The following is a 21,423-nucleotide window of genomic DNA, read 5'->3' as shown; positions in this document are numbered from 1 at the left end:
TCACTTTCCAATTTTTCTTTTTGCTATAATGAGATTTTTAAATGAGTCACAGTTATGACCCAATAATTTGTCACTGATTCTCTCCTCTATCTTCCCATACTACAAATGCAATCAGGGCATAATTCTAATTTTACAACCATATCATGCTTTTTTTCCCAAAACATCCTGCAAATGATTTTCAGCTACTGAAAGAGATTTTTCCATTATTCATTCACTTGTCATTCCTCAAGAACTTACAAAGTGCTTACGGCCAGTCTTATCTAATGTACTAAGTAATGTTTAATAGCTGGAAAACATTCAAGATCCTTTCAAGACCATGATGTAGAAAGTCATCTTGTTTGATGATGAATGTACTTGGATTTTTGGGCAGACTCAAAGTTAAGAAAAATATATATTTTTTAACAATTGTGAAACAGTAGGTGTAGGAATGTAATTGAAAACTTTCTGTTATACAGCTTTCAAGTTTGAATGACAATTTCTCTCTGACATATGTCATTGCTTTATATGGTACAGGAACCGAACAATTAGCACTTTCAGATGCAAATGATAAAACACTAGTTTTTTAAAAAATCCATTTTCAAATAAACATAGTGAAGTTTCATTAATGCTTTGAAAACATTTAAATGGACAATCTAATGTTGCCCATTCATCTTTTTTTTTTAATGGACTTGAGGAAGTACTCTGATAGTTATAGTGCTGACATAGGAAAATAATCCTTTCTGTCACATTAGTCAGTCTCAATCAGAAGAAAAGCTAACACATTGTTGGCAATACATCAAAGTTTTGACCCTACAAAACTTATAATTTCAGCTATCGTGACTGTGGAAACAAAAAGGAGTATTTAATTTGCTGACACAAGAAAAAGATCTGGAGAAAGCACTAGGCTACATTAATGTACAGTGCTACATTTTAGTTCCTTTTGTAGCAAATGCTTTTAGTTTTTTGTATCTTTGTATGTCTTAGAGACATAAATTCTTATTTAAGAATTTTATGCAAAGGAATCCATAGTGGAATGAATCTTATAATCTGCTGCATTTCTATGCATAGATCTGACAGCTCAGCATGACTGAGGTAGCTTACGCATAAGATACAGTCAGACTTATGAAAATTGCTACTTCTTCTGATTGATTAATAATTAATCCATTCATTTTGGAAAATGCCAAGTCTTTTCTACATGGGAGGGAAAAAAGTTGGCTGATGGACTGTGATCATCTCATGCTGTCCAAGTCGCAGTCCATATCAGGACAAAGTCACTGAATAAATAAAAATATATCAGTGCTTGATTTTGAAACATCAGCTCTCTGTCCACTCTACACTTCATGTACCCAGCCCACTTAACTCCAAAGACTGTACCATTATTTAGTTCCTGATTGCAGGGTATATACATATAGATATACATATACATAAGTATATACATTTATGTATATATACAAATATATACATATACACACACACACACACAAAATGTAGATATAATATGTAATCATGGATAAAATTCTCTCACATAGACTAAAGTTATTCTGGAAGCACACTCCAAAATTTTTTATTTCCTTTCAGTGGAAATAATTTAGGTACGATGTTTCTTCACAGAGCCAAGAACATGTTTTAGAGTTGCTGATAAAGAATAAGTTGTTTTCTGAAACTGAACATACGGACCTTGATTTCAAAGAACAATGTGATTTAGAAATGACACTACCTTCTCCTGCCTCAGCCTGACGATAGATGGGATCTTCTAACCTCAGATCTCCCGTGGGAGAAGTGAATGTTGCAGTCCTTGCACTCACCCCTGTTTCTTTGCCTCTCTTTGGTCAAGGTATCAAAACAAGATCCAGGGAGGCCTCCACAGTAATTTTTTGAATGACTCATCCCCTTCACTTCTCCTCTGACACCCTCGCCTGGACTAAGGCCAGTGGGAGTCTTCTTCCCCCTTTCTGTTCCTTTGTACCGCTTTAAAGCTCTCCCTCCACAGGCTCCTCTGCAGCTCAGAAACCTCAACAGCTGGTATTTTACATAGCAGTACAGGGACATCTGCAGTATTTAAACTCCTAGCTCTATCCACTGGTGAGCCTGGGGGCAGAGGGAGGGGGAAAATCTTTGCAGAGAGCTCTAATGGAGTCCTGAGCTTGCAGCTAGAAACCAAGAGTAAAGTTTGTCCTATTTTCCACTTGGTCTGTTGCTGTCAATATGTGTGAGCTCTGGTTCTGCAGGCAGCTCAGCAGAAGCTGTAACATTATTCATTAAAAACTTTTAACTTTTTTTTCTGATTTAACTGATATAGCTCTCCCCCAGACTTGCCACTCAGGTAGCATCATGGCTGCTTATTCCGCACGTGTTGCTATTGGCATACATTTTTTATGTGAGTGACCTCATTAGCAGAGTGTATTTTTAGCCATGTTTCCTGGGCAAATAGGCTCATCTGACCATGTTTTGAGCTGTTCCCTTTCATCCCCTAAAATTTGTGAATGTTTTCTGTTTTCAGCCAAGTATGATAGAGACCAAGAGGTTGTAATTTCCTTCAAGTTTATGAAAATATTCAGGTAGGAAAAAGAAATTTGAAAGTGTGCCAGACAGAAAAAACTGCAGCATGAGCTCACCTTACTGAATACCGCAGATCTGTACCAGGCACATATGTTATAAATACTCCAACTACATAAAGATTGTCAGTGAAACTTATACTTTATGGGACTCTCAAGGTGCAAGACTTTAGGAAACTGGATTTGTTTGAGATTAGGAAACTGGATTCGGAAACTGGATTCACTAATTCTCATGTTCCAAGCTGTGTGGCAGTCTAAGACTGTTAAAATCATAAGCGAAAAGTAAGTTGGAGTTAAGCTTGTATTTAATACTTCTGATTCACTGGAATCTAAAGCTAACGTAGACCTGGAAAATATTTTCGTTTCTCAGGATCTGGTAGCCCACCATATAGCAAAGCAAGTGGTACTAAGGTGGCAGAACAAATGTGGAAAAGAAACCTAAAACATTTTTCTTCTTAAAAAACAAGTGAATGATATTCCTAGGAAATAATGAATAGACATAAAATGTAAATTGTAATCTTCATTCTCTTGCACAAAATTTCCGGTTCATCAGCTCTTTGGCCTTACATTTTTATGGACACAAAGTTGTTGTTTTCCACACTTTTAGCTGAAAGTCAGGATGAACATATATACAATCTAGTTTTCCATAAGGAGATTGCTGTACGCTTACTTAATGAAGTCTGAGTGCTGTAGTTTAACCCCAGCTGGCAACTAAGCACCACACAGCCACTCGCTCACTCCCCCCACCCAGTGGGATAGGGGAGAGAATTAAAAAAAAAACCACAAAAACCTCATGGGTTGAGATAAAGACAGTTTAATAGGATAGAAAGGAAGGAAAAATAACGATGATAATAATAATAATAATAATAACATGACAATAATAATACTAAAATAATGAGAGTGTACAAAGCAAGTGATGCACAATGCAATTGCTCACCACTCACTGACCGATGCCCAGTTAGTTCCCGAGCAGTGATCTGCCCCTCCCAGCCAGCTCCCCGCAGTTTATATACTGGGCATGATGTCATATGGTATGGAATATCCCTTTGGCCAGTTTGGGTCAGCTGTCCTGGCTGTGTCCCCTCCCAGCTTCTTGTGCCCCTCCAGCCTTCTTGCTGGCTGGGCATGAGAAGCTGAAAAATCCTTGACTTAGTAGAAACACTACTTAGCTACAACTAAAACCATCAGTGTGTTATCAACATTATTCTCCTACTAAATCCAAAACACTGCACTATAACAGCTACTTACTAGGAAGAAAATTAGCTCTATCCCAGCTGAAACCAGGACACTGAGTTTCAGAAAAAGGCGTACATATCACTCCAGCATATCTCACAGGATATACATTGTCTGTTAAATACTTTCCTTGAATATGCAGATGCTTGTCAGAACTGAGGATTTCATACATGAACCTTAAGGAGATTTGTTTCATTGAACTGGATTTCACTAGAATTGAGAAAACTTATGTAAGCCTACATGAGGCAATATTTCTTCTTACTGTACTGGAAGAAGTCCATGATAGGGAGTTTCCATGACAAGGAACCCCAATTAACTTGACAAGAGACCTTTGAGAGAACTCTGCTGGAATATTTCCCTCGGTTCACTCACAGCAGGGAACTTCTGAGCAACTAGTGAATTTAGTGTAATTACAAAGTACACTTATGCAGTCCAACACACAATAAAAATCTCTCTGGTATAATGCAAGGAGCAAACAAGAATAGAAGCAATATTTTCTGACTGCGCTGATTTTTCCTATTGTTTTTTAGCTATAATGAAAGTGTATGAAGATTTTTTCCTTTATAAAGAGGGAATCTATAGACACTCCCAGAAAGCAGGATCTAGATGGAAAACTCATTCAGTCAAACTCCTTGGGTGAGTAAAGCATATTCTTTTACCCTTTTCCTCTGCCAGTCATGAACGTAGTAAAACGTCAATGACCAGTTTGGAACCCAAAGGTTTCACTGTCAGAGGTGGAGCACTGTTAGCTCCCAACATAAGATTGTTGTTGTTTCATTTTCATGTGTCTGAGAATTTTAGAGAGCATTGGAAAGAGGTATAGACCTATCGTCTTTTAATCTACTCTAACATTTGCTCTAAAATGTCAAATATACTGGTTTATAAAATAAAATGTTTTGCTGAGTTTTCACAAATATTCCATGTACTCATCAAGTTGTGAACAAAACTGACACAATTTCCTCCAAACATGCCACCAAGCAGAATGCAACATAAAAATTGCCAAGTGGCCTAATTAACAGGCACAGCTTAATGGCACAGCAGTCTAGGCTCTCTACGCCCCAAACAGAAATCATCTTCTGCTGGGATGCTGCTGATTTTATTTGGGATGCACAAGGAATACACACTCAGGACTGAAACTGCTGCAGAAGAGTGTGTATAATACACTAGTGGATTTCCCCTCAAATGTAGACCAGTGTCGCTATATTAAGAGGACAAGTATCTAATAATGCATATACTTGAATTACAGAACACACCACAGGGCTTCATTCTTTGACATGGAGGGAATATCCAAGGATGAATTAATTAAATCACCAAGTGAGTAGTTACACAGAGAAATGACTGGAGAGTCTCAAACAAATATTTTATAGGGGATCTAGAATATCAAAGAAATAATGATTCAGGCCTATGTTAGGAAGATTACTGAGAGTATCTATCATCTTCAACATGTAGTTCAAGAAAATAAAGTCGCAAAATAAAGTGCATTTTGTGTTTGTGATCTTAGTGAAGATATCCTTGTGAAGGACATAGAAATGCCTATGGTTGTGGAAACTGCTGGCTATGAATTAAAAGAGTGTGCCTGATATTGATAGTGCCTTGCACTGCAGCAAAGAGAAGCAGTAGGCTTATGCAAGATCATCCTTGACCCTATACTGTTGCAAAAAGTATTGACTCAGACTAATAGAGGAAAAGCTCCTGAAGTATGCTTATAGTGAATGTTGTGAAGCAATGAAAGAGAGAAACTGGAATTTAGCATTGGAAAATGGAGGACTGAATTAGGAAAAGATATTTATGAAGGACAGCCAGTATGTATTGGTTTATCTGTATGTATTTAACTTATATCTGAAGGACCATAAGAAACCAATAAAATTAGACTGTAAAATTTGCAATGCAATTTGAATACCTCAGTTCAGGGATGAGCTGCTGTGAGGCTGTGAGTGCAGGTGTTGGGAGGGCTATGAAGTAGCTCGGTGCAAGCACAGGGTGATGACAGCTATTCCTTCAGACATGCTGCCCCAAATCTATGCTGAATAACCTACTGAAGTGAGTGATTAAGCCAGAATGGCAAAGGGGACAAAGTGATGGCTGAGGAGGGAGAGAGAAGGAGGGCTTTAATGTGCTGAAGTGGATGCTGATTTAAATGGGAACTGATAGGCTGTGCAAGGAAAAGATAGCAGCCCTTAGGCAAGGAGCCACCCGTGAGCGAAAAACTGAGCACCTTGACTGAGACCGGCAGCTCCCTGCACAGGATTGTGTTGAATGGTCAGTGCAAAACACTGAGTAGGAGGAAAGCCAAGTGGTCTGATATACTGAAGAAGGACATGAGAAGTGAAGGAAAAAGATGAAAACTGAAGGTGATGATATTTGAGAAACCTCAGCCTGGTTTGGAGTTCAATATGTGGGAAATGCATTTACTTACTAACTTTCATTGAACGTTGCTGACGTATCCGATGGATCCAACAATATAAAGAATTACCCATTCTTTCATTGGCTAATGCATGTGTTCTAACCTCCGAGATTATGCCATATATTTGCAGAGGTGTTTAACTATAAAAATTGAATTCAAGTTTGACAAGTTGGAGGTTGTTTGAGCCTAAGGCTAGGTGTAATTGAGTTTCTAGCAACGATAAATCCAGTCATAAAATGTGATTCTGCACCATGAAGTCTAAAACACTCTTTTGTACAGATTTTAATGTCTACAGGATTAAGATATCACTTTTTCATATCATTCATTAGTTTGAATTAATTTGAATATAAAATATGTGGCCCGGGTATAAGTTCTTTGCCACTCACATATAGCTTGAGTTTTTTTGAGCAAAGGATAATACAAACTCCTTGACCTAAATAAAAAACCCATCAGAATCTCATTAAAGTTGGACTTCAAATAAAAATATTGACGATTATTTCCATTCTGCTTAGCTGAGATGGTTCCTGGAGAGAGAAAAAGGAGTGGAGACATGCTGACACATAGGGTAAAAAATGCAGTTTTGTATGGGTTGATGTTTATTGTAGTCCGATTTTTTATTTATAATCCCTTCTGTAACAGAGATTCAATATTTGTAAAAGGCAGCCATAATAATGAATGACCATATTGAATTGATATTTGTAATCTCTCAGAAACATTTTTAAGAATGCCTTAAACTGCTCATGAATTGTACAACATATAAGGTGATGGAGTCATAAAATGGAAATAAATTTTGGTGAAGCTTGCAAGAGCTATTTGTACAAAACCAGAAATGCATATATAAACTGCCTAATTGATCATTGGATCGTAAGGATTGTAAATGCATTGACTGGCTTCCCTTGTTCTGTAACTTGAAATTGCCAGTTATTTTCTATCATTTGAAGGCTTCTTATTTATAAAATCACTCTGATAGATAGGACTATAAGTCTATCTCCAGTGAGGTACTGTGTGACCTCAGGCTCAGGGAGAGAATGGGAAAAGACAGAATAGCATGGAAGCAAGAGAGGAAAATGTGGAACAGCCAGGCAGAGGGCGTTGCGGGTAGCAGACCATTTGGGTTTGATCATGGTCTCTATGGACAGTGAAATAGGGCATTCAGCAATCTGAAGGCAGGAGGGACTGACCCCACTGACATTTAGAGAGATTAGGATCTCTCAAGCAGTTTCTGTGTCTGTATTCCAGAGGCAGGGAGGTAAGCAGAAAAAGTGAGTAACGGAGACTGGGATTCGTAACAGCTAAGTTTTGATGTGTAAAAGTTAGATTCCGATGTCTCTGCTAGGCAGCCATGATTCCCTTTATCTTCCATGGTTATTCATCTGCTCTATCCTAAGTATCTATCTTAAGGTGAGTTGAATTGCTTTGTTGGATCTTATGTCTCTTTGCTGACTATAAAAAACCTGTGGGGTAACATTAGACTTACATAGCTAACATTAAAATGTCTAGGTTAGACTAGAGGAATCCCACTTGTAATGGCATCATAAAGTAGCTTAAAAACAAAATGACTGTCTGACCGGTACATAATATTTATAGTAAGATAGTATCTTCAGAATGTCTTGCATATGTATGTTTGTGTATATGTACACACACACATACATGGAGCTATGTGTATACATACATACAATTACAACTCTTAATGACACCAGAATGAAAACAAGCTAAAGAGGCACAATGAAACTGCAAATGGTAAGTGGGACTAAGGAAGACGAATTGGTCAAAGTTTGGTAACTTTCATTTTTTAAGTTGCACTCTTATTTTAAGAAGACTAATGACTGAAAAATTACATGTGAAGCTGTCATCTTTATCTCAAGATCTCTTAATAATGAAAGTAGACTGAATTCACATCAAAGATGAACTTGGTAGCAGATTTATCTCTTAGATCTATACATTTAAGCTAGAGTTGCTGAACAAACCTGTCAATTCTATTCTATAGAAGATTCTCTGTAAAATTGGTGCACCTTTTTTTTAAATCTTCTTTTCCTTCTACTCCTCTGACTTTCTTAGTTCCACTTAGGAAAAGACAACAGAAGAAAAATGTAGTGTCCATAGGGAAACAAAATGTGAGGCAGATTTGTTGATGGTGTAAAGATGCCAAAGTCTATTCAGCATAGAGGAAGTACATTGGCTTAAATAGCTACGGTTCTAGTTCAAATATATCTCTTTTCAAAATTAGGCATAGTGAAGTAAAGTATCCATCATTAATGTTTGCAGCCTGTTCAGACAAATTGTCTGTCAGACTCTTTCCTCTGCATCACTTCGGTATCAGTGCCAAGCTACAATATCTGATCCACACCTTCACTCAAAAAGCTGTATCTGCTGATCCCCTGACACTCTAAAATTCAGAAAGGCCCCAAAAGCCCAAGTCTTTGGCTAAAATCAAATCTATGGACTGTCACCTTAAAGCTTGGAGGGGACAAGAATAATTTTATTAAAAGCCTTAGATACTGTTTCATGAACAAGATAGATTTTCAGAAGTTTGGAAGGTGCTCAGAATGACAAAAGACTTTCATAAGAGGACATAGAGGGATGTATATTAACCAGAAACACATTTCATCTCTATTTTTATCAATGATTCTCTCTATTTTTATCAATGATTCATTGGAAGATTTAAATTCAGTAGTGCAGCTGATTAAATGGCTTTGAAACATCTATGTCCTGAAAAAAACACTGACTGAATGTTTCTTAACACAAAAAGCCATACTAATGGAGATAAAATTGACACGTGAGGTGAAAACTTGTGTTTTAGTGTTGAGGGGATAGCCAGACAGAGTAACAGCACTCTAAGATTTAATACACAGTTACACAACTCACCTGTGCAAAGTCCAAAGGCCTAAAAAAGATAGCAGTGACTACTGTTAGTGACATCTCAGGTTTTGGCTTTGAAGACACTGTTTTTCTCTTCATTTTCCTCTTCACTTGTCCTCACTCGAGCTTAGACCCAGAATAACAACAAACAAGCAACATCTTAAACCACCAGAAGTCATGACCCAAATTATTTTCCTCCTGACTAAAGAAACCTTGGGTTGAGTTCCCTTTTTCTTTCATGGGGGGAAAAAAATCTACTTTATTATTGTCAGACAATCAACATCAGATATTATAGTTTAAAAATTAAACAGCAACACCCAAAAATATTTTACAGCAAATAGAAATATTTTAGAAGATCATGGGGAAAAGATACACAGTGTCTGATGATTCATGCAGTTAAATCCATGAGACTGTCTCCCATAGAATTCATTATGGTAGATTTGTGGGAACGATTTAACTATTGTCTCACTGATAATTTGACTCATCTCTCATACTGAAAAGTCCAGGCAAAACCATAGTTTCACATTCCAGCAACCATTTTCTAAGAAGAGAGAACACTAGTCAGTGACCCTAACCACCTTCTTATTAATAAAAGATTAAAAGCTAAACTTTTGTCTAATTGAGTAGATGAAAATCCTAGTCTTTGAAAGGTACTAGGATTTTGTGTTACAGCATTAAGAATAGGACATAACCTGCAATAGTTATACCTTTTTTGTCTGGTAGCATTATGACAGGTATATGACCAAGTCCAGGGAAGAAAGTGAGATGAAAGTTTTAGACCGCATGTATTTCTGTCCCACTCTCTTTTTGTCTGGAGAAGGAGGTACTGTGAGCCTTTTATGAAAGCAGAACTTTGATATTAAAATAAATCAGGTCAAGATGAGAAGGACTGAGTAACCTTTGTATCCTGTTGCTATGTATATATAGTCTATGGGAAGACAGTATTTTTGCCCAAGAGATTTTGTCGTTTGTTTGGTCAGTGTGGTGACAGTAAATTTGCAATGCCTACGTAGAAAACGTACTATTAGAGAGACAAACAAGTCCAGTTTGTTAGCACTGATTGTGGTCAGCACTTAGGTGGGATGAATTATCTTCAGGAGACATCCCTGTCTCTTGATAGTAGAGAGTGGTTCTTTTCCTGATCCAAATGTCTCAGTTCCCTAAATTTGAATTGGATGAATTTGGACTTCACCAAGTCTTGTTTGATCGCCAGAGTTTTTTTCAGAGGTGGAAAGGGTCAGGAATATCTCATTAAATATATAGCTGTGGAAATCCCATGGTTTATGTGCCCTGGCAGCCAAGAGGGCAAACTGCATCCGGGGTGCATCAAACACAGCATAAGCAGCTGGTTAAATGAGGTGATTATCCCGCTGTATTCAGCGTTGGTGCGGCCTCACCTTGAGTACTGTGTGCAGTTCTGGGCCCCACAACTTAAGAAGGATGTAAAGGTCCTTGAATGCGTCCAGAGGAGGGCAGCAAAGCTGGTGAAAGGGCTGGAAGGCATGCCCTATGAGTGGCGGCCAAGGACTTTGGGCTTGTCTAGTTTGGAGAAAAGGAGACTGAAGGGTGACCTCATTGCTCTCTGCAGCTTCCTGAGGAGGGGAAGTGGAGAGAGTCGTGCTCAGATCTTCTCCCTGGTATCCAGAAGGGTGTGTGGGAATGGTTCAAAGCTGCATCAGGGGAGGTTTAGACTGGACATTAGGAAGCATTTCTTTACCGAGAAGGTAGTCAGACACTAGAACAGGCTTCCTAGAGAGGTGGTCGATGCCCCAAGCCTGTCAGTGTTAAAGAGCCATTTGGACAATGCCGTTAACAATATACTTTAGCTTTTGGTCAGCCCTCGATTGGTCAGGCAGTTGGACTAGATGATCATTGTAGGTCCCTTCCAACTGAAATATTCTATTCTAAGTTTATGTTGTGGTTGTATTGGAGGTTATATAAGGGTTTTTAGCTGTCTTATTTGACCTGAAGATCCTTGTGAATGCAGAAGTTAGCAGAAATGAAAATATTTGAAAAAACCAAGAAAATTAGGAAAAAAACTGACAAAGCAAAATATGAGTAAAGACCATAACCTTAAAAACAGAATACATACATTTCCTTTATATATCCTCTATGTATGCTGGTTTTTAACAAATACATTGCTTCTGTCTGTGAAGATAGGATGTGACACAATCCCATCTTCAGTGCACCCCCACTCTAGAAAGACAGGGAGGAGCCATTGCAAACCAACCAACCAACCAACCAGCCAACCAGAGACAAATCTTAGCTTTATTCCCATAAATCTGGGGGGGTTGCCAGTGACATCAGTGAATCCAACATTCAACCTGCAAACTGTATAACTTGGAAACTGCAGCTGTGAGTTGAAGTGATTGAAAAAAAAATTACAGGAGTGATTTAAAATCGTATTTTGCTGTTTGTGTATTTTTGATTGGTAGATGGGGACTGTCAGTATGTGAGAAGAGTCAGTTCTAGATATAAATTATTGAATGGCAGAAGTTAGAAAGATGATGCAGAATGCTGATTCCTAGAGCACTGGTGTCCAGTAAACAGTCTAATTCCCCAGTTAACTCAACACACTGACTTCCACTAACATCGACAGATCTGCAGGAATTAATAGCTTGAGATCTGAGATCTGTCATTCTTCTTTACTCTTAAGGCCTTATTTCTTTTTAGTTGACATCTTCAGTTCCTACGGAGTCAGTTTGTATAATATTATGTAGCACATTCTTCAGATGCTGTATGTGCTGTTAACAGCATTTTACCAACAAAGCTGAATGTAAACATGCTAGAATCTAGTTTCTGTTCTCCTACAAAACACCTCAGTTTTGAAGCCACTGCTGATGACCCTTTTTGTTGTGTTAGGTTGTATTTCTAGCTTTTTTACTGTTTTATTCAATGATATTTAATTATAAACAACTACATTTTTTTCTGAAAATTTTCTTTATACTTCTCTTGTGAAGTCCACCTTCATTGTAGTAATACTGTTTCTTGAAAAAGAAACTAGGAAATGTTAAAAAAAAACAATTTCCATTTTGTGGAAGAATACTGAAACAGTCTCCATATTCTAGTTTTTTAACTGTCAGGCAGTGTTGTACATTCAAGGCCTACTCCTACAGAGTTAATATCAAGGGAAAGTTATTACTGAAAAGGACAGCTAAGGTGCCTCTACTATATAAAACTGGACACAAAATTATGAAAATCCTTTTATAGAATCACACAAGTACTCATCCTTTTATCTGAAAGAGCACCAGAATTCTCTTTACAGAGTCAGTTGGAGCTGGTTTCCCTTGAGTAAAAGGAAATACCTTGCTTACTTTTTCTCCTGAAGGGGACTGAATGCAGTTTGGTGAAATTATTTCTTTTTATTCAAGGTTATTCTTGATTGAAGATCATGATGGTTTCTTTTGGAAAAGCTAAGTGGTGTATTTCTTACAGAATATTTTTCTCAGACAGAAGAAAACTCCCTTTTTAAAGTAATTTTTGGTAATTGATAGGCAGACCTTCTCCTTAATGATTCCTTAAAATCTCTTCTTTTTCTTCTTAATAAAAATGGAAATTTTGGAGAGGTTGAAGTTGAAAACTTTTCCTAAAAATACCAAAGGTGGGGACATTAGTGGTCTAAAGCTTTGTAAAAATAACCCTAATAGTTTCCCTGCCTCTGTGGGTAATGAGGTCCAGCATCTGTTTGCTTTTGAAATGTCATTCATTTGGAGTAAATATCAAGCTGGAATAATCACAAAAGCAAGAGACAAAAAAGTGCTATTAGATTGTTTTGGTCATCTTCCAGAAAATGTAATATTGTTCTCTAATGGATGTTGTCCAAGAATGTGTCTACTGACTTTTAAGTCTCTGTTGTTTCCACTTGGGAACTAATTCCGCTGGGAGTGAAATTACTTCATTGTTGGGATATTTTTTCTTGATATTTTCTTTCCTGGTCTTCTTCCCCCTACTCTATCTATAGACTAATATATGACACTTAATTTTCTCTTTCTGCTTGGTGTTTGAGCCCTGCACACATCTAGGTTGTTAGTGTCTATATATTTTGACTTATTCTTTTCTCAATTTGTCACACAAACACCTGTTACTGTTGCTCTTTTTATTCCTAGCAGTGACTTATCAGATTTAGTGTAGCACTCCAGTCATATACTGTATAATTCTTTACTCAAAACATGCATGATCTTGCCTACTGTTGGTCCATAAACCAGCTCTTGCTCCAAGCCATGAAGGAACATAAAATGCATCCCAGATTAGTTTAAGAATCTTTTAGCACAATACATTCCTGGTTTAATTTTGTTCGACTAAACTGTAACATCTATGATATTGTGGTATATTGTAAAAAACTGATATATATCAGAACTGTAATTTCCATGTTGTTTATTATGATAATTTTACCCTCTTCTCTAAATTCTTTGATTTTATCCCTGATGGTTTAAGACAGACAGAATCTAAGTCCTTCAGTCTGTAATGTCTAATTCTCCTCATCATTCATTCTGAAATTCAGTGTTACAGCTGTGTAGTTCTGGAAGCTGACACATTCCGTTGTCTGCTGATTCCCATTCTAACACTTTATTCGCTGTATATTTCCTAATAATTTCCAGTCTTCTCCTTTGCTCATCTCATGCTTCAGCAGGCAATTAATTATGTCAGGATTCAATTTGAGATTCAGGCAGGTGTGATGTGCTAGGTATCCAAATTCTCATCACAGAGATGGTGATCTAGTCAACAAAGTCAGTGGAGACTGGAGGGCAACTCAGCTACAGCTGCTCGTGGATCCATTAGTTGCCCCCATACAAAGATTCGGTGGTACCAGAAGTGGGAAGAGCTTGCCACCTGGCTCTGTCTCCAAAAGGACATGGATGTCTCATAGGTCCTCTGTCACATCTGCCAGAAACTTGTGGATGTCTCAGGCACCCTAAGGCATCTCAAATAGCCCTAGACACCTGCATTTAGGCAAGTGAATGGATCCCAATATACTCTCTTTGCTACTGTGGGACACATACATTTAGATATCTTAATCTTGAAATAAATCCCACAGTGTTTTACCGCCAGGAAAAAGACAAATTCTAATTCCAGTTCTGACAATAACACTTACATTAAGGATAATAATGCCAATGTACTGCTTAAATCTCAGAAGAGACCAGTAAAACAGTACCACACTGTATTAACTACATTTTTGAAAATATTGTAAAGGAACTATTATGTATTCTATTTTTCCACAGTATATCCAAAGCAAAAATTTGCATTGATTAATAATATCTTTGTACTACTGGTGCCTTTCATAATCTGTACAGATCTTTCACTTTTCTGGGACAGAAGTAGGTGGTATGGGTTTCATTTTTAAACCCCAATGGCTTATTTAGCTCCTTCAGGATAATACTTCTAGTTACTCAATTTTTTTTTAATTTTGGTTTTGAAAATTTTGAGGGACCAATCAACACTTTCTCTGAGCTGCTGCTCTCCAGGGAAATGATCTGGAATGCTATCACTTTCCACAGTTGCTATCAATAATATACCAGGTTACCTTTTATTCCCATAGTGTCTTCCATGAGGGCTCCTTTCAATTTATGAATGAATAAACTTTTGCAACTAATGTCTATTTTAAAATATGAAATAAATAAAGAAGTCAAATCTCAAAGATCACCCAGATTCAGGAAAAGATGTTTGTACAGAGTCCTGTCTATGTAGGAAAACATACAGGATGTGAACTCCATCGAAACAAGACTGTTTTCTGAATTGTTGAAATAAGATGCCATCCAGTTTCCATTCAGCCTAGTGGATGGCTAAGAGTTTTAGAAGGTTAACATTTCCTCTGAATTTATTTTCAAATTACTAAATATTATCTGATCATTTTAACAAATTCCTCTCAGTCAGTCTTTGTTCATATTTTAAGGAGTAGTACTTGCAGCAGCAAGTAAAACAGCAGTTAAAATTCAAGCTGAATTTAATATTATTCATTTATAGCATATATTTCTTTATAACTCAGAAAATTCACCCTCAGATGCCTGGCTTAGCACCAGAAAGGATATTTAAAGATTTGTTTTCTCTGAGGAATATAAACTTAAATTAAGCTTAAAGTGGAAGCTGTGCGTGGATGCCATAACATGTTTGATAGGTGCAACTAAAAGATACAATGCAGAATGAATTTGTTCCATCAGTAAGGCTGAAATAATGAAAACTACTGAAATATAACTCTATAGGCAGGAAAAGGGAAAAAGAGAAATTGCAAAGATCAAATGCAATACTTATGCTGAGAACTTTATTTTAGAAAATTGAGAAATCTATTTTAGAAAATATGTCCTCCTTTCCTAAAGATACTACTGCAGAAACACTTTCCACTTAGGAGGTTTTTGAAAGAATTGCTTCCTCTTTAGAAGGTATATTAGTATGAATGAGCCAAGAAATCCCCAGAAATGCTCTTGATGGAGCTGGCATTCATTCCCAGAGGCAAGATGTCAAATCAAACTGGCATGTGGCTACAAACACTGCATCATTGAGCAATATATATAGAGCGTGGTTCACAAAACAACAGCTGTTTCCATTACAGCTGAGTGCTTTTTCAGACTGAGAAGCGTGTTAGCCTGGGAGAAATGAGAATTGGTGAATCTCAGCCAGTCTTTGGAACAAGCCTGAACAAACCATGCCAAGTTTTAGGAAAGGCTTGGTAAACAGACGTAGGACCTCATGCCACAGTTGCTGCCAGTAAAGCTCAGCATCTATGGAGATGACACTCCATTCCACCTTTCCTGCTAAGACCTGCTCCTGATTCATGCACTAACCCCAAGACTAGTTTTGATCAGTAAACAGTAAATCAACCTTATTATCTGCTCTTTAGACTGCAGCCATTAAAAAAATTGGCAAAATCACTTGCCCCATCACAATCTATTAGTATATTTAGTTATTTAACTGTTACACAAAAACTATACATTGAATAAAAAATTTAATACTTCATAGAACTGTAGACTAACTGAGACTGGAAGTTGTTTGGTCCAACTCTCTGTGCCCTAAATTGGCAGGGCTATCTTAGATGAAGTTGCTTAGATCATTGAATACTTTAGATTAGAAGGGATCTCTGAAGGTCATCTAGTTTAATACCCCAGCTCAAAGCAGAGCCACCTTCATAGTTAAGGTTCATGGGGCTTCTCAGGTTGAGTTTTGGATATCTATGAGGACAGATATTCCACAGCCTCTCACTCCAGTAGTGCCCAACCACTCTTGTTGTAAAATACTTTTTTCCTTATGTCTAATTGCAACTTCCCTTGCTGAAAACTGTGAATGTCATCTTCTGACCGTTGGCTGTGCATATATCAGGAGAGTTTGCTCTATCATCTCTATACCAACCCTTTGTAAAGCAGAAGACAACAAATAGATATCCCCTGAGCCACCTCTCCTGAGGGCTGAACAAAGCCACCTCCCTCAGCCTCTCCATGTACATCATGTGCTCCGGATCCCAAACATCTCAGTGGACTCCTGCTGGTTTTGCTCCAGCCTGTTAATGTCTTTCCTGGATGGGGAAGTCCAAAACTGGGCACAGTGCTCCAGATGCAGAATGGCAGGTCCTAAATAAAGGGGATTAGTCACTTTTCTTGACCCAGTGGCTGCACTCTTGTATACTTTAATTTAATGTATTTTAATTTAGAGTATTTGGATGAATGCCCATGGGCATGGATTACTGAGTAAGCAGCTCTTCTTTCTAAACAGTAAGATAAAATGCATATGTCAAGTACCTCTGTTTGTATCTGACTATGATGGAACAAAACCTAGGAAATTAAATTCATGGATATGTTATAGTCAAGGATAAAAAATGATCCTTTTCCATTTTGGTTTCTAAGTTTTCTTCCATTTAGAAACATTTCTGAGAATCCATAAATTCCTATCAGTGTATGAAACTAGAAGCTGACTTTTTTTTTTAGAAAATAACACGTTAGAAAAATATTTAATTGCAGAAATGTGAGTTTGCAGGAACTGATCATCATCCTGCTCAAACAAGTAGAAAAGATAATAAGTAGTACTGAATGCAGGAATACATGAATATAAACACAACTCAGTTTTCCTCTGTCTTTAAGACTGATGTGAATATTGGACTTTCACACTGCAGCTGATGTAATTTGTTTTAGTAAAATGGTCACGAGGAAAGAAGTAAATCTGAAACTGATATGAAATCAGATAGCCTATTATATCTTTTTAAAAATTTATGATCATGACAGATTGTATCTGAAATATATTTGGCAAAGAAACGGCAAAGATTATTAATAATCCCTGAACTTTCACATGGTAATTCAAAGAAAAAGCATCATGAGGCCTTTTTAACAAACAACAATTACATTCAATGGTCATTATGACCAACATTGTTTTTATGATTCTGTCGTGGTTTAACCCCAGCCGGCAGCTAAGCACCACGCAGCCGCTCGCTCACTGCCCCCTCCACCCCTGGGATGGGGGAGAGAATCAGGAAAAAAAACCTCGTGAGTTGAGATAAAGACAGTTTAATAGGACAGAAAGGAATGAAAAACAATGATAATGATGATAATAATAATATGATGTCCTGGTTTCGGCTGGGACAGAGTTAACTTTCTTTTTAGTAGTTGGTACAGTGCTGTGTTTTGGATTTAGTGTGAGAATGATGTTGATAACACGCTGATGTTTTAGTTGTTGCTAAGTAGCGCTTACCTTAAGCCAAGGACTTTTCAGTTTCCCATGCTCTGCCAGCAAGCAGGTGTGCAAGAAGCTGGGAGGGAGCAGAGCCGGGGCAGCTGACCTGAACTAGCCAAAGGGGTATTCCATACCATGGAATGTCATGCCCAGTATATAAACAGGGGGGAGTTGGCCAGGCGGCGCGGATAGCGGTTCGGGAACTAACTGGGCATCGGTCAGCGGGTGGTGAGCAATTGCATTGTGCATCACTGGTTTTTTTCCTCCCCCCCTCCTTCTTTTTGTTGCATTCCTTTTCCTTACTATTATTATTATATTTCATTATTACTATTGTTAGTATTATATTTTACTTTAGTTATTAAACTGTTCTTATCTCAACCCACGAGTTTTACTTTTTTTCCTTTGCTTTCCTCCTCCTCACCCCACTGGGAGGGGAGGGGGAACGCTGCGTGGTGCTGAGTTGCTGACTGGGGTTAAACCACGACATATGACAATAATAATACTAAAAGAATTAAACTATACAAAGCAAGTGATGCACAATGCAATTGCTCACCACTCGTTGACCGATGCCCAGTTAGTTCCCGAGCCATGATCCCCCCTCCCAGCCAGCTCCCCCAGTTTATATACTGGGCATGATGTCATATGTTATGGAATATGCCTTTGGCCAGTTGGGGTCAGCTGTCCTGGCTGTGTCCCCTCCCAGCTTCTTGTGCCCCTCCAGCCTTCTTGCTGGCTGGGCATGAGAAGCTGAAAAATCCTTGACTTAGTAGAAACACTACTTAGCAACAACTAAAAACATCAGTGTGTTATCAACGTTATTTTCCTACTAAATCCAAAACACAGCACTATACCAGCTACTAGGAAGAAAATTAACTCTGTCCTAGCCGAAACCAGGACAGATTCCTTGCATTTAATGAGCAGTAGCTACCATTTGTGTTTGCAACTGTAATCCAGACTTCACCTCTCTGCTGGTCACCAATTTGTCTTGCTTTTTTTTTCCTTTGGCTGGAAGTGCAGGTGTTCCCCATACATTAGGGTTCACTGTTAACCAAGGAGAGCTGATGCCACCATGGCTGTTCAAATTTTTTTACAAAGATGACACAAAAGTCCTAATTTCGCCATTTGCAGTGTGGGATTTCTCATCATATTTTTGCTGCTTGCCTTTCAAAGTGAATGGAGCACTGCAAACACAGCTCAAACACGTGGCGTTGGTGGGATATACACCAATAAACACCCTGTCAATAGCATTCTGTATATTCTAGGAGTAACTTTATACTGTGGAAAAACCTGTAAAAATTCACATCTTTGGTTTTCTGTTTATTTGTGCCCTTTTATAGGCACCCAAGCATCATGAACTGTGAATAGTAACTAGACAAGCATTCGTTGTATAAATGCAAAACAAGACAGAGCTCTTTAAGCAATCAGTAGACATACCATATATACCTAGCTACCTAAGATGTGCAGTGCAGCTTTTGCTCATTGAACTGCATCCAGCTGATGGCCTTGGAACTTCTTCTGCCCTATATATATACAAAGTGAGGCTTAACAACTCAGAGCACTGTGCAGTTCAGCTACAACTACACAATTATGAAAGTCCTATCACCTGGCAGGTAGGGACAATCTCTTATGTGGTTTCATGGATGTTGCCACAACATTTAGCATGTCCTCAAAGATGTCAAAGAAACATCAAGTAAGTTTACAGGTCATCCCCCACACCGTGCAGTAAAACAGAGTAGGTTGTCAGCAATTTAATTTGAGCTGAGCAAAGCTGGGAACATTTTCAGTCCCAAACCACCAGCTATATTTGTAAAGGTGTTGGATGAGATTTTTAACAAAAATGTTTCTAGGCATCTTCAGCTGAATTGAAGAAATGTGTTTGCATTAATTTCAGTACTCCTACACAGTTCAGTTCAGCTGGCAAGCTCTCCAGAGGACAGATTCTGTCAATGAAAACAGGTTTTTGCAATGACAAACTGCACTTGTGTTAAGTTTTTTTTGTAGTCCCTAATGGCAATTTGGCTTGTGGCTAGCAGGACACTTATCTTTATTTTCATCATCAGTAGAGTTTGTTATTTAAACATGGAGATGTCTATCAGTCATGCTTTGTTCTGATACTGGTATTAGGACAACTAACTAAGACAAGCTTTTCCTTTCTGGTTGCTTGTTTAAAGCTGCAAAATGTGAACATACGCATCAAAGGTCTCACTCTTACCATCTCTTGTAACAGGTGGGGAGCATTAGCTGACAAAAATGGACAGAAACGGAAGTTCTGGGTAAGTGAATCCTTAGCACTGTGTTTTGAGGCAGAAGAAAAAATCTCTACAACACAGATTTAGATTAGCTAAAAACAACTTCTTTCCTTTCATTCACTTTTTCTGTGTCTATTTTTTTCCTTCACCTTAAAGTCTCCTGCATAATTATATTCCCTCTCTGGCAACTTTTATCATGCTGGTCCTTGAACTATAGCATCATCTACCTCAATTTCAAAGCCTGTTTCATCTGATCTCCCACCTGTATCTGTGTTTTTTCCTACATTGTCTTTTCTGTCTCAAATCTTATTCAAATTCTCAAATGTTATTCAAATTTCCCACGAAGACTCAGTTCTTTTTGATGCCTGCAAATGAGACTTAATAAAAGTAATCAACATTATTTGTTAAAACATTTGGAAAAGACAAGCTATCTATTTAAACAGTGTTGGCAAATGCTATCCAGCTATCAGAAAAAAAATTAAACATCAGCTTTCAGCCATTTAGAGTAAGTCAGATTTTATCACTTTGATTATGATTAACAGCTCATCTCATTATTCCTGTGTTCAGCAGAAGGTAGTTTGGAGTTTACATAGCTGATGACAGGGCTTATGGTAGGCAGTTTCACTGACATCTAGGGCAAAACTAGTGACTTCATTAGAATCTAAATTTCTCAATATGTCAATAGCTACGTGAATGAAACCTGATTTATTAAAAGGCACCTTTTTCGTATCTTGGATCTCTCTTTAACAGATTAGTTGTAATTGGAACTTTGACCATTGTTGTTTCAATGACCACTTTCTCCAGCCAATAGTTGAATTATCTAATGATTTCTGCCTCAATTTATCAAACTGCCTTGTAGAAATAGTATTCCATTTTTATTAACCCTGGTTTTGGAACTGAAATTTTGATCAAAACAAAAAAGAACAAATTATTAGAAATCAGAAGAAGATGTGTTCTGATTCTCAGTGCACCAAACCTGAGAAACTGTTTCTTAAAAAGGAAACTAATACAAAAGATTAATTTTGTATTTTACACATTGCATTTTTATATATGACTTTAAAATTAAAATTGATTTTTTTTTCCTCGTTTTTCTTTAGATTGCTGCAAATTCCTGGGGAAAATCTTGGGGAGAAAATGGTTATTTTAGGATTCTACGTGGACAAAATGAGTGTGATATTGAGAAGCTGATTTTAGCTACTTTGGGACAGCCATAGTCTTCTACTCTAATTGTATTGTACCGTACTCTGCTTTATGTATCTATTCTTTCCATTGTTGCATATTGAGTCTTTCTAGAGAAATAAAAATGTCTTCTCTATAAGTTACCTTTCGTTCTATTATGGCTCATTAGGGCTTCCTGACTTGAACACACCACAGCCATCACAACACTCTCAGATCTCAACTGGTTCAAACACTCCTTTATACTAATAGCAAGTTGTATCCAGGACTACTGAAAACCTTGGTGTCTCACAGAGCAGGAAGTTCCCTCCTCTGTTAT

At 37.7% G+C, this 21,423-nt stretch overlaps 1 protein-coding gene across 1 annotated transcript in view; it reads left to right on the top strand.

Moving 5' to 3' along the window:
- Positions 1-21,142, top strand: part of TINAG (tubulointerstitial nephritis antigen) — a 48,674-nt gene extending 27,532 nt beyond the window's left edge. Inside the window, exons 9-11 of the mRNA XM_050894793.1 lie at positions 4,298-4,403; positions 19,907-19,952; positions 21,026-21,142. Of these exons, the coding sequence (XP_050750750.1) occupies positions 4,298-4,403; positions 19,907-19,952; positions 21,026-21,142 (269 nt within the window). The remainder of the gene's footprint in view (positions 1-4,297; positions 4,404-19,906; positions 19,953-21,025) is intronic.
- Positions 21,143-21,423: the final 281 nt, after the last annotated feature.

Source organism: Gymnogyps californianus, chromosome 3 (assembly GCF_018139145.2).
Source record: "Gymnogyps californianus isolate 813 chromosome 3, ASM1813914v2, whole genome shotgun sequence".
NCBI lineage: Eukaryota > Metazoa > Chordata > Aves > Accipitriformes > Cathartidae > Gymnogyps > Gymnogyps californianus.
This window is presented reverse-complemented; position numbering and strand designations above follow the sequence as displayed.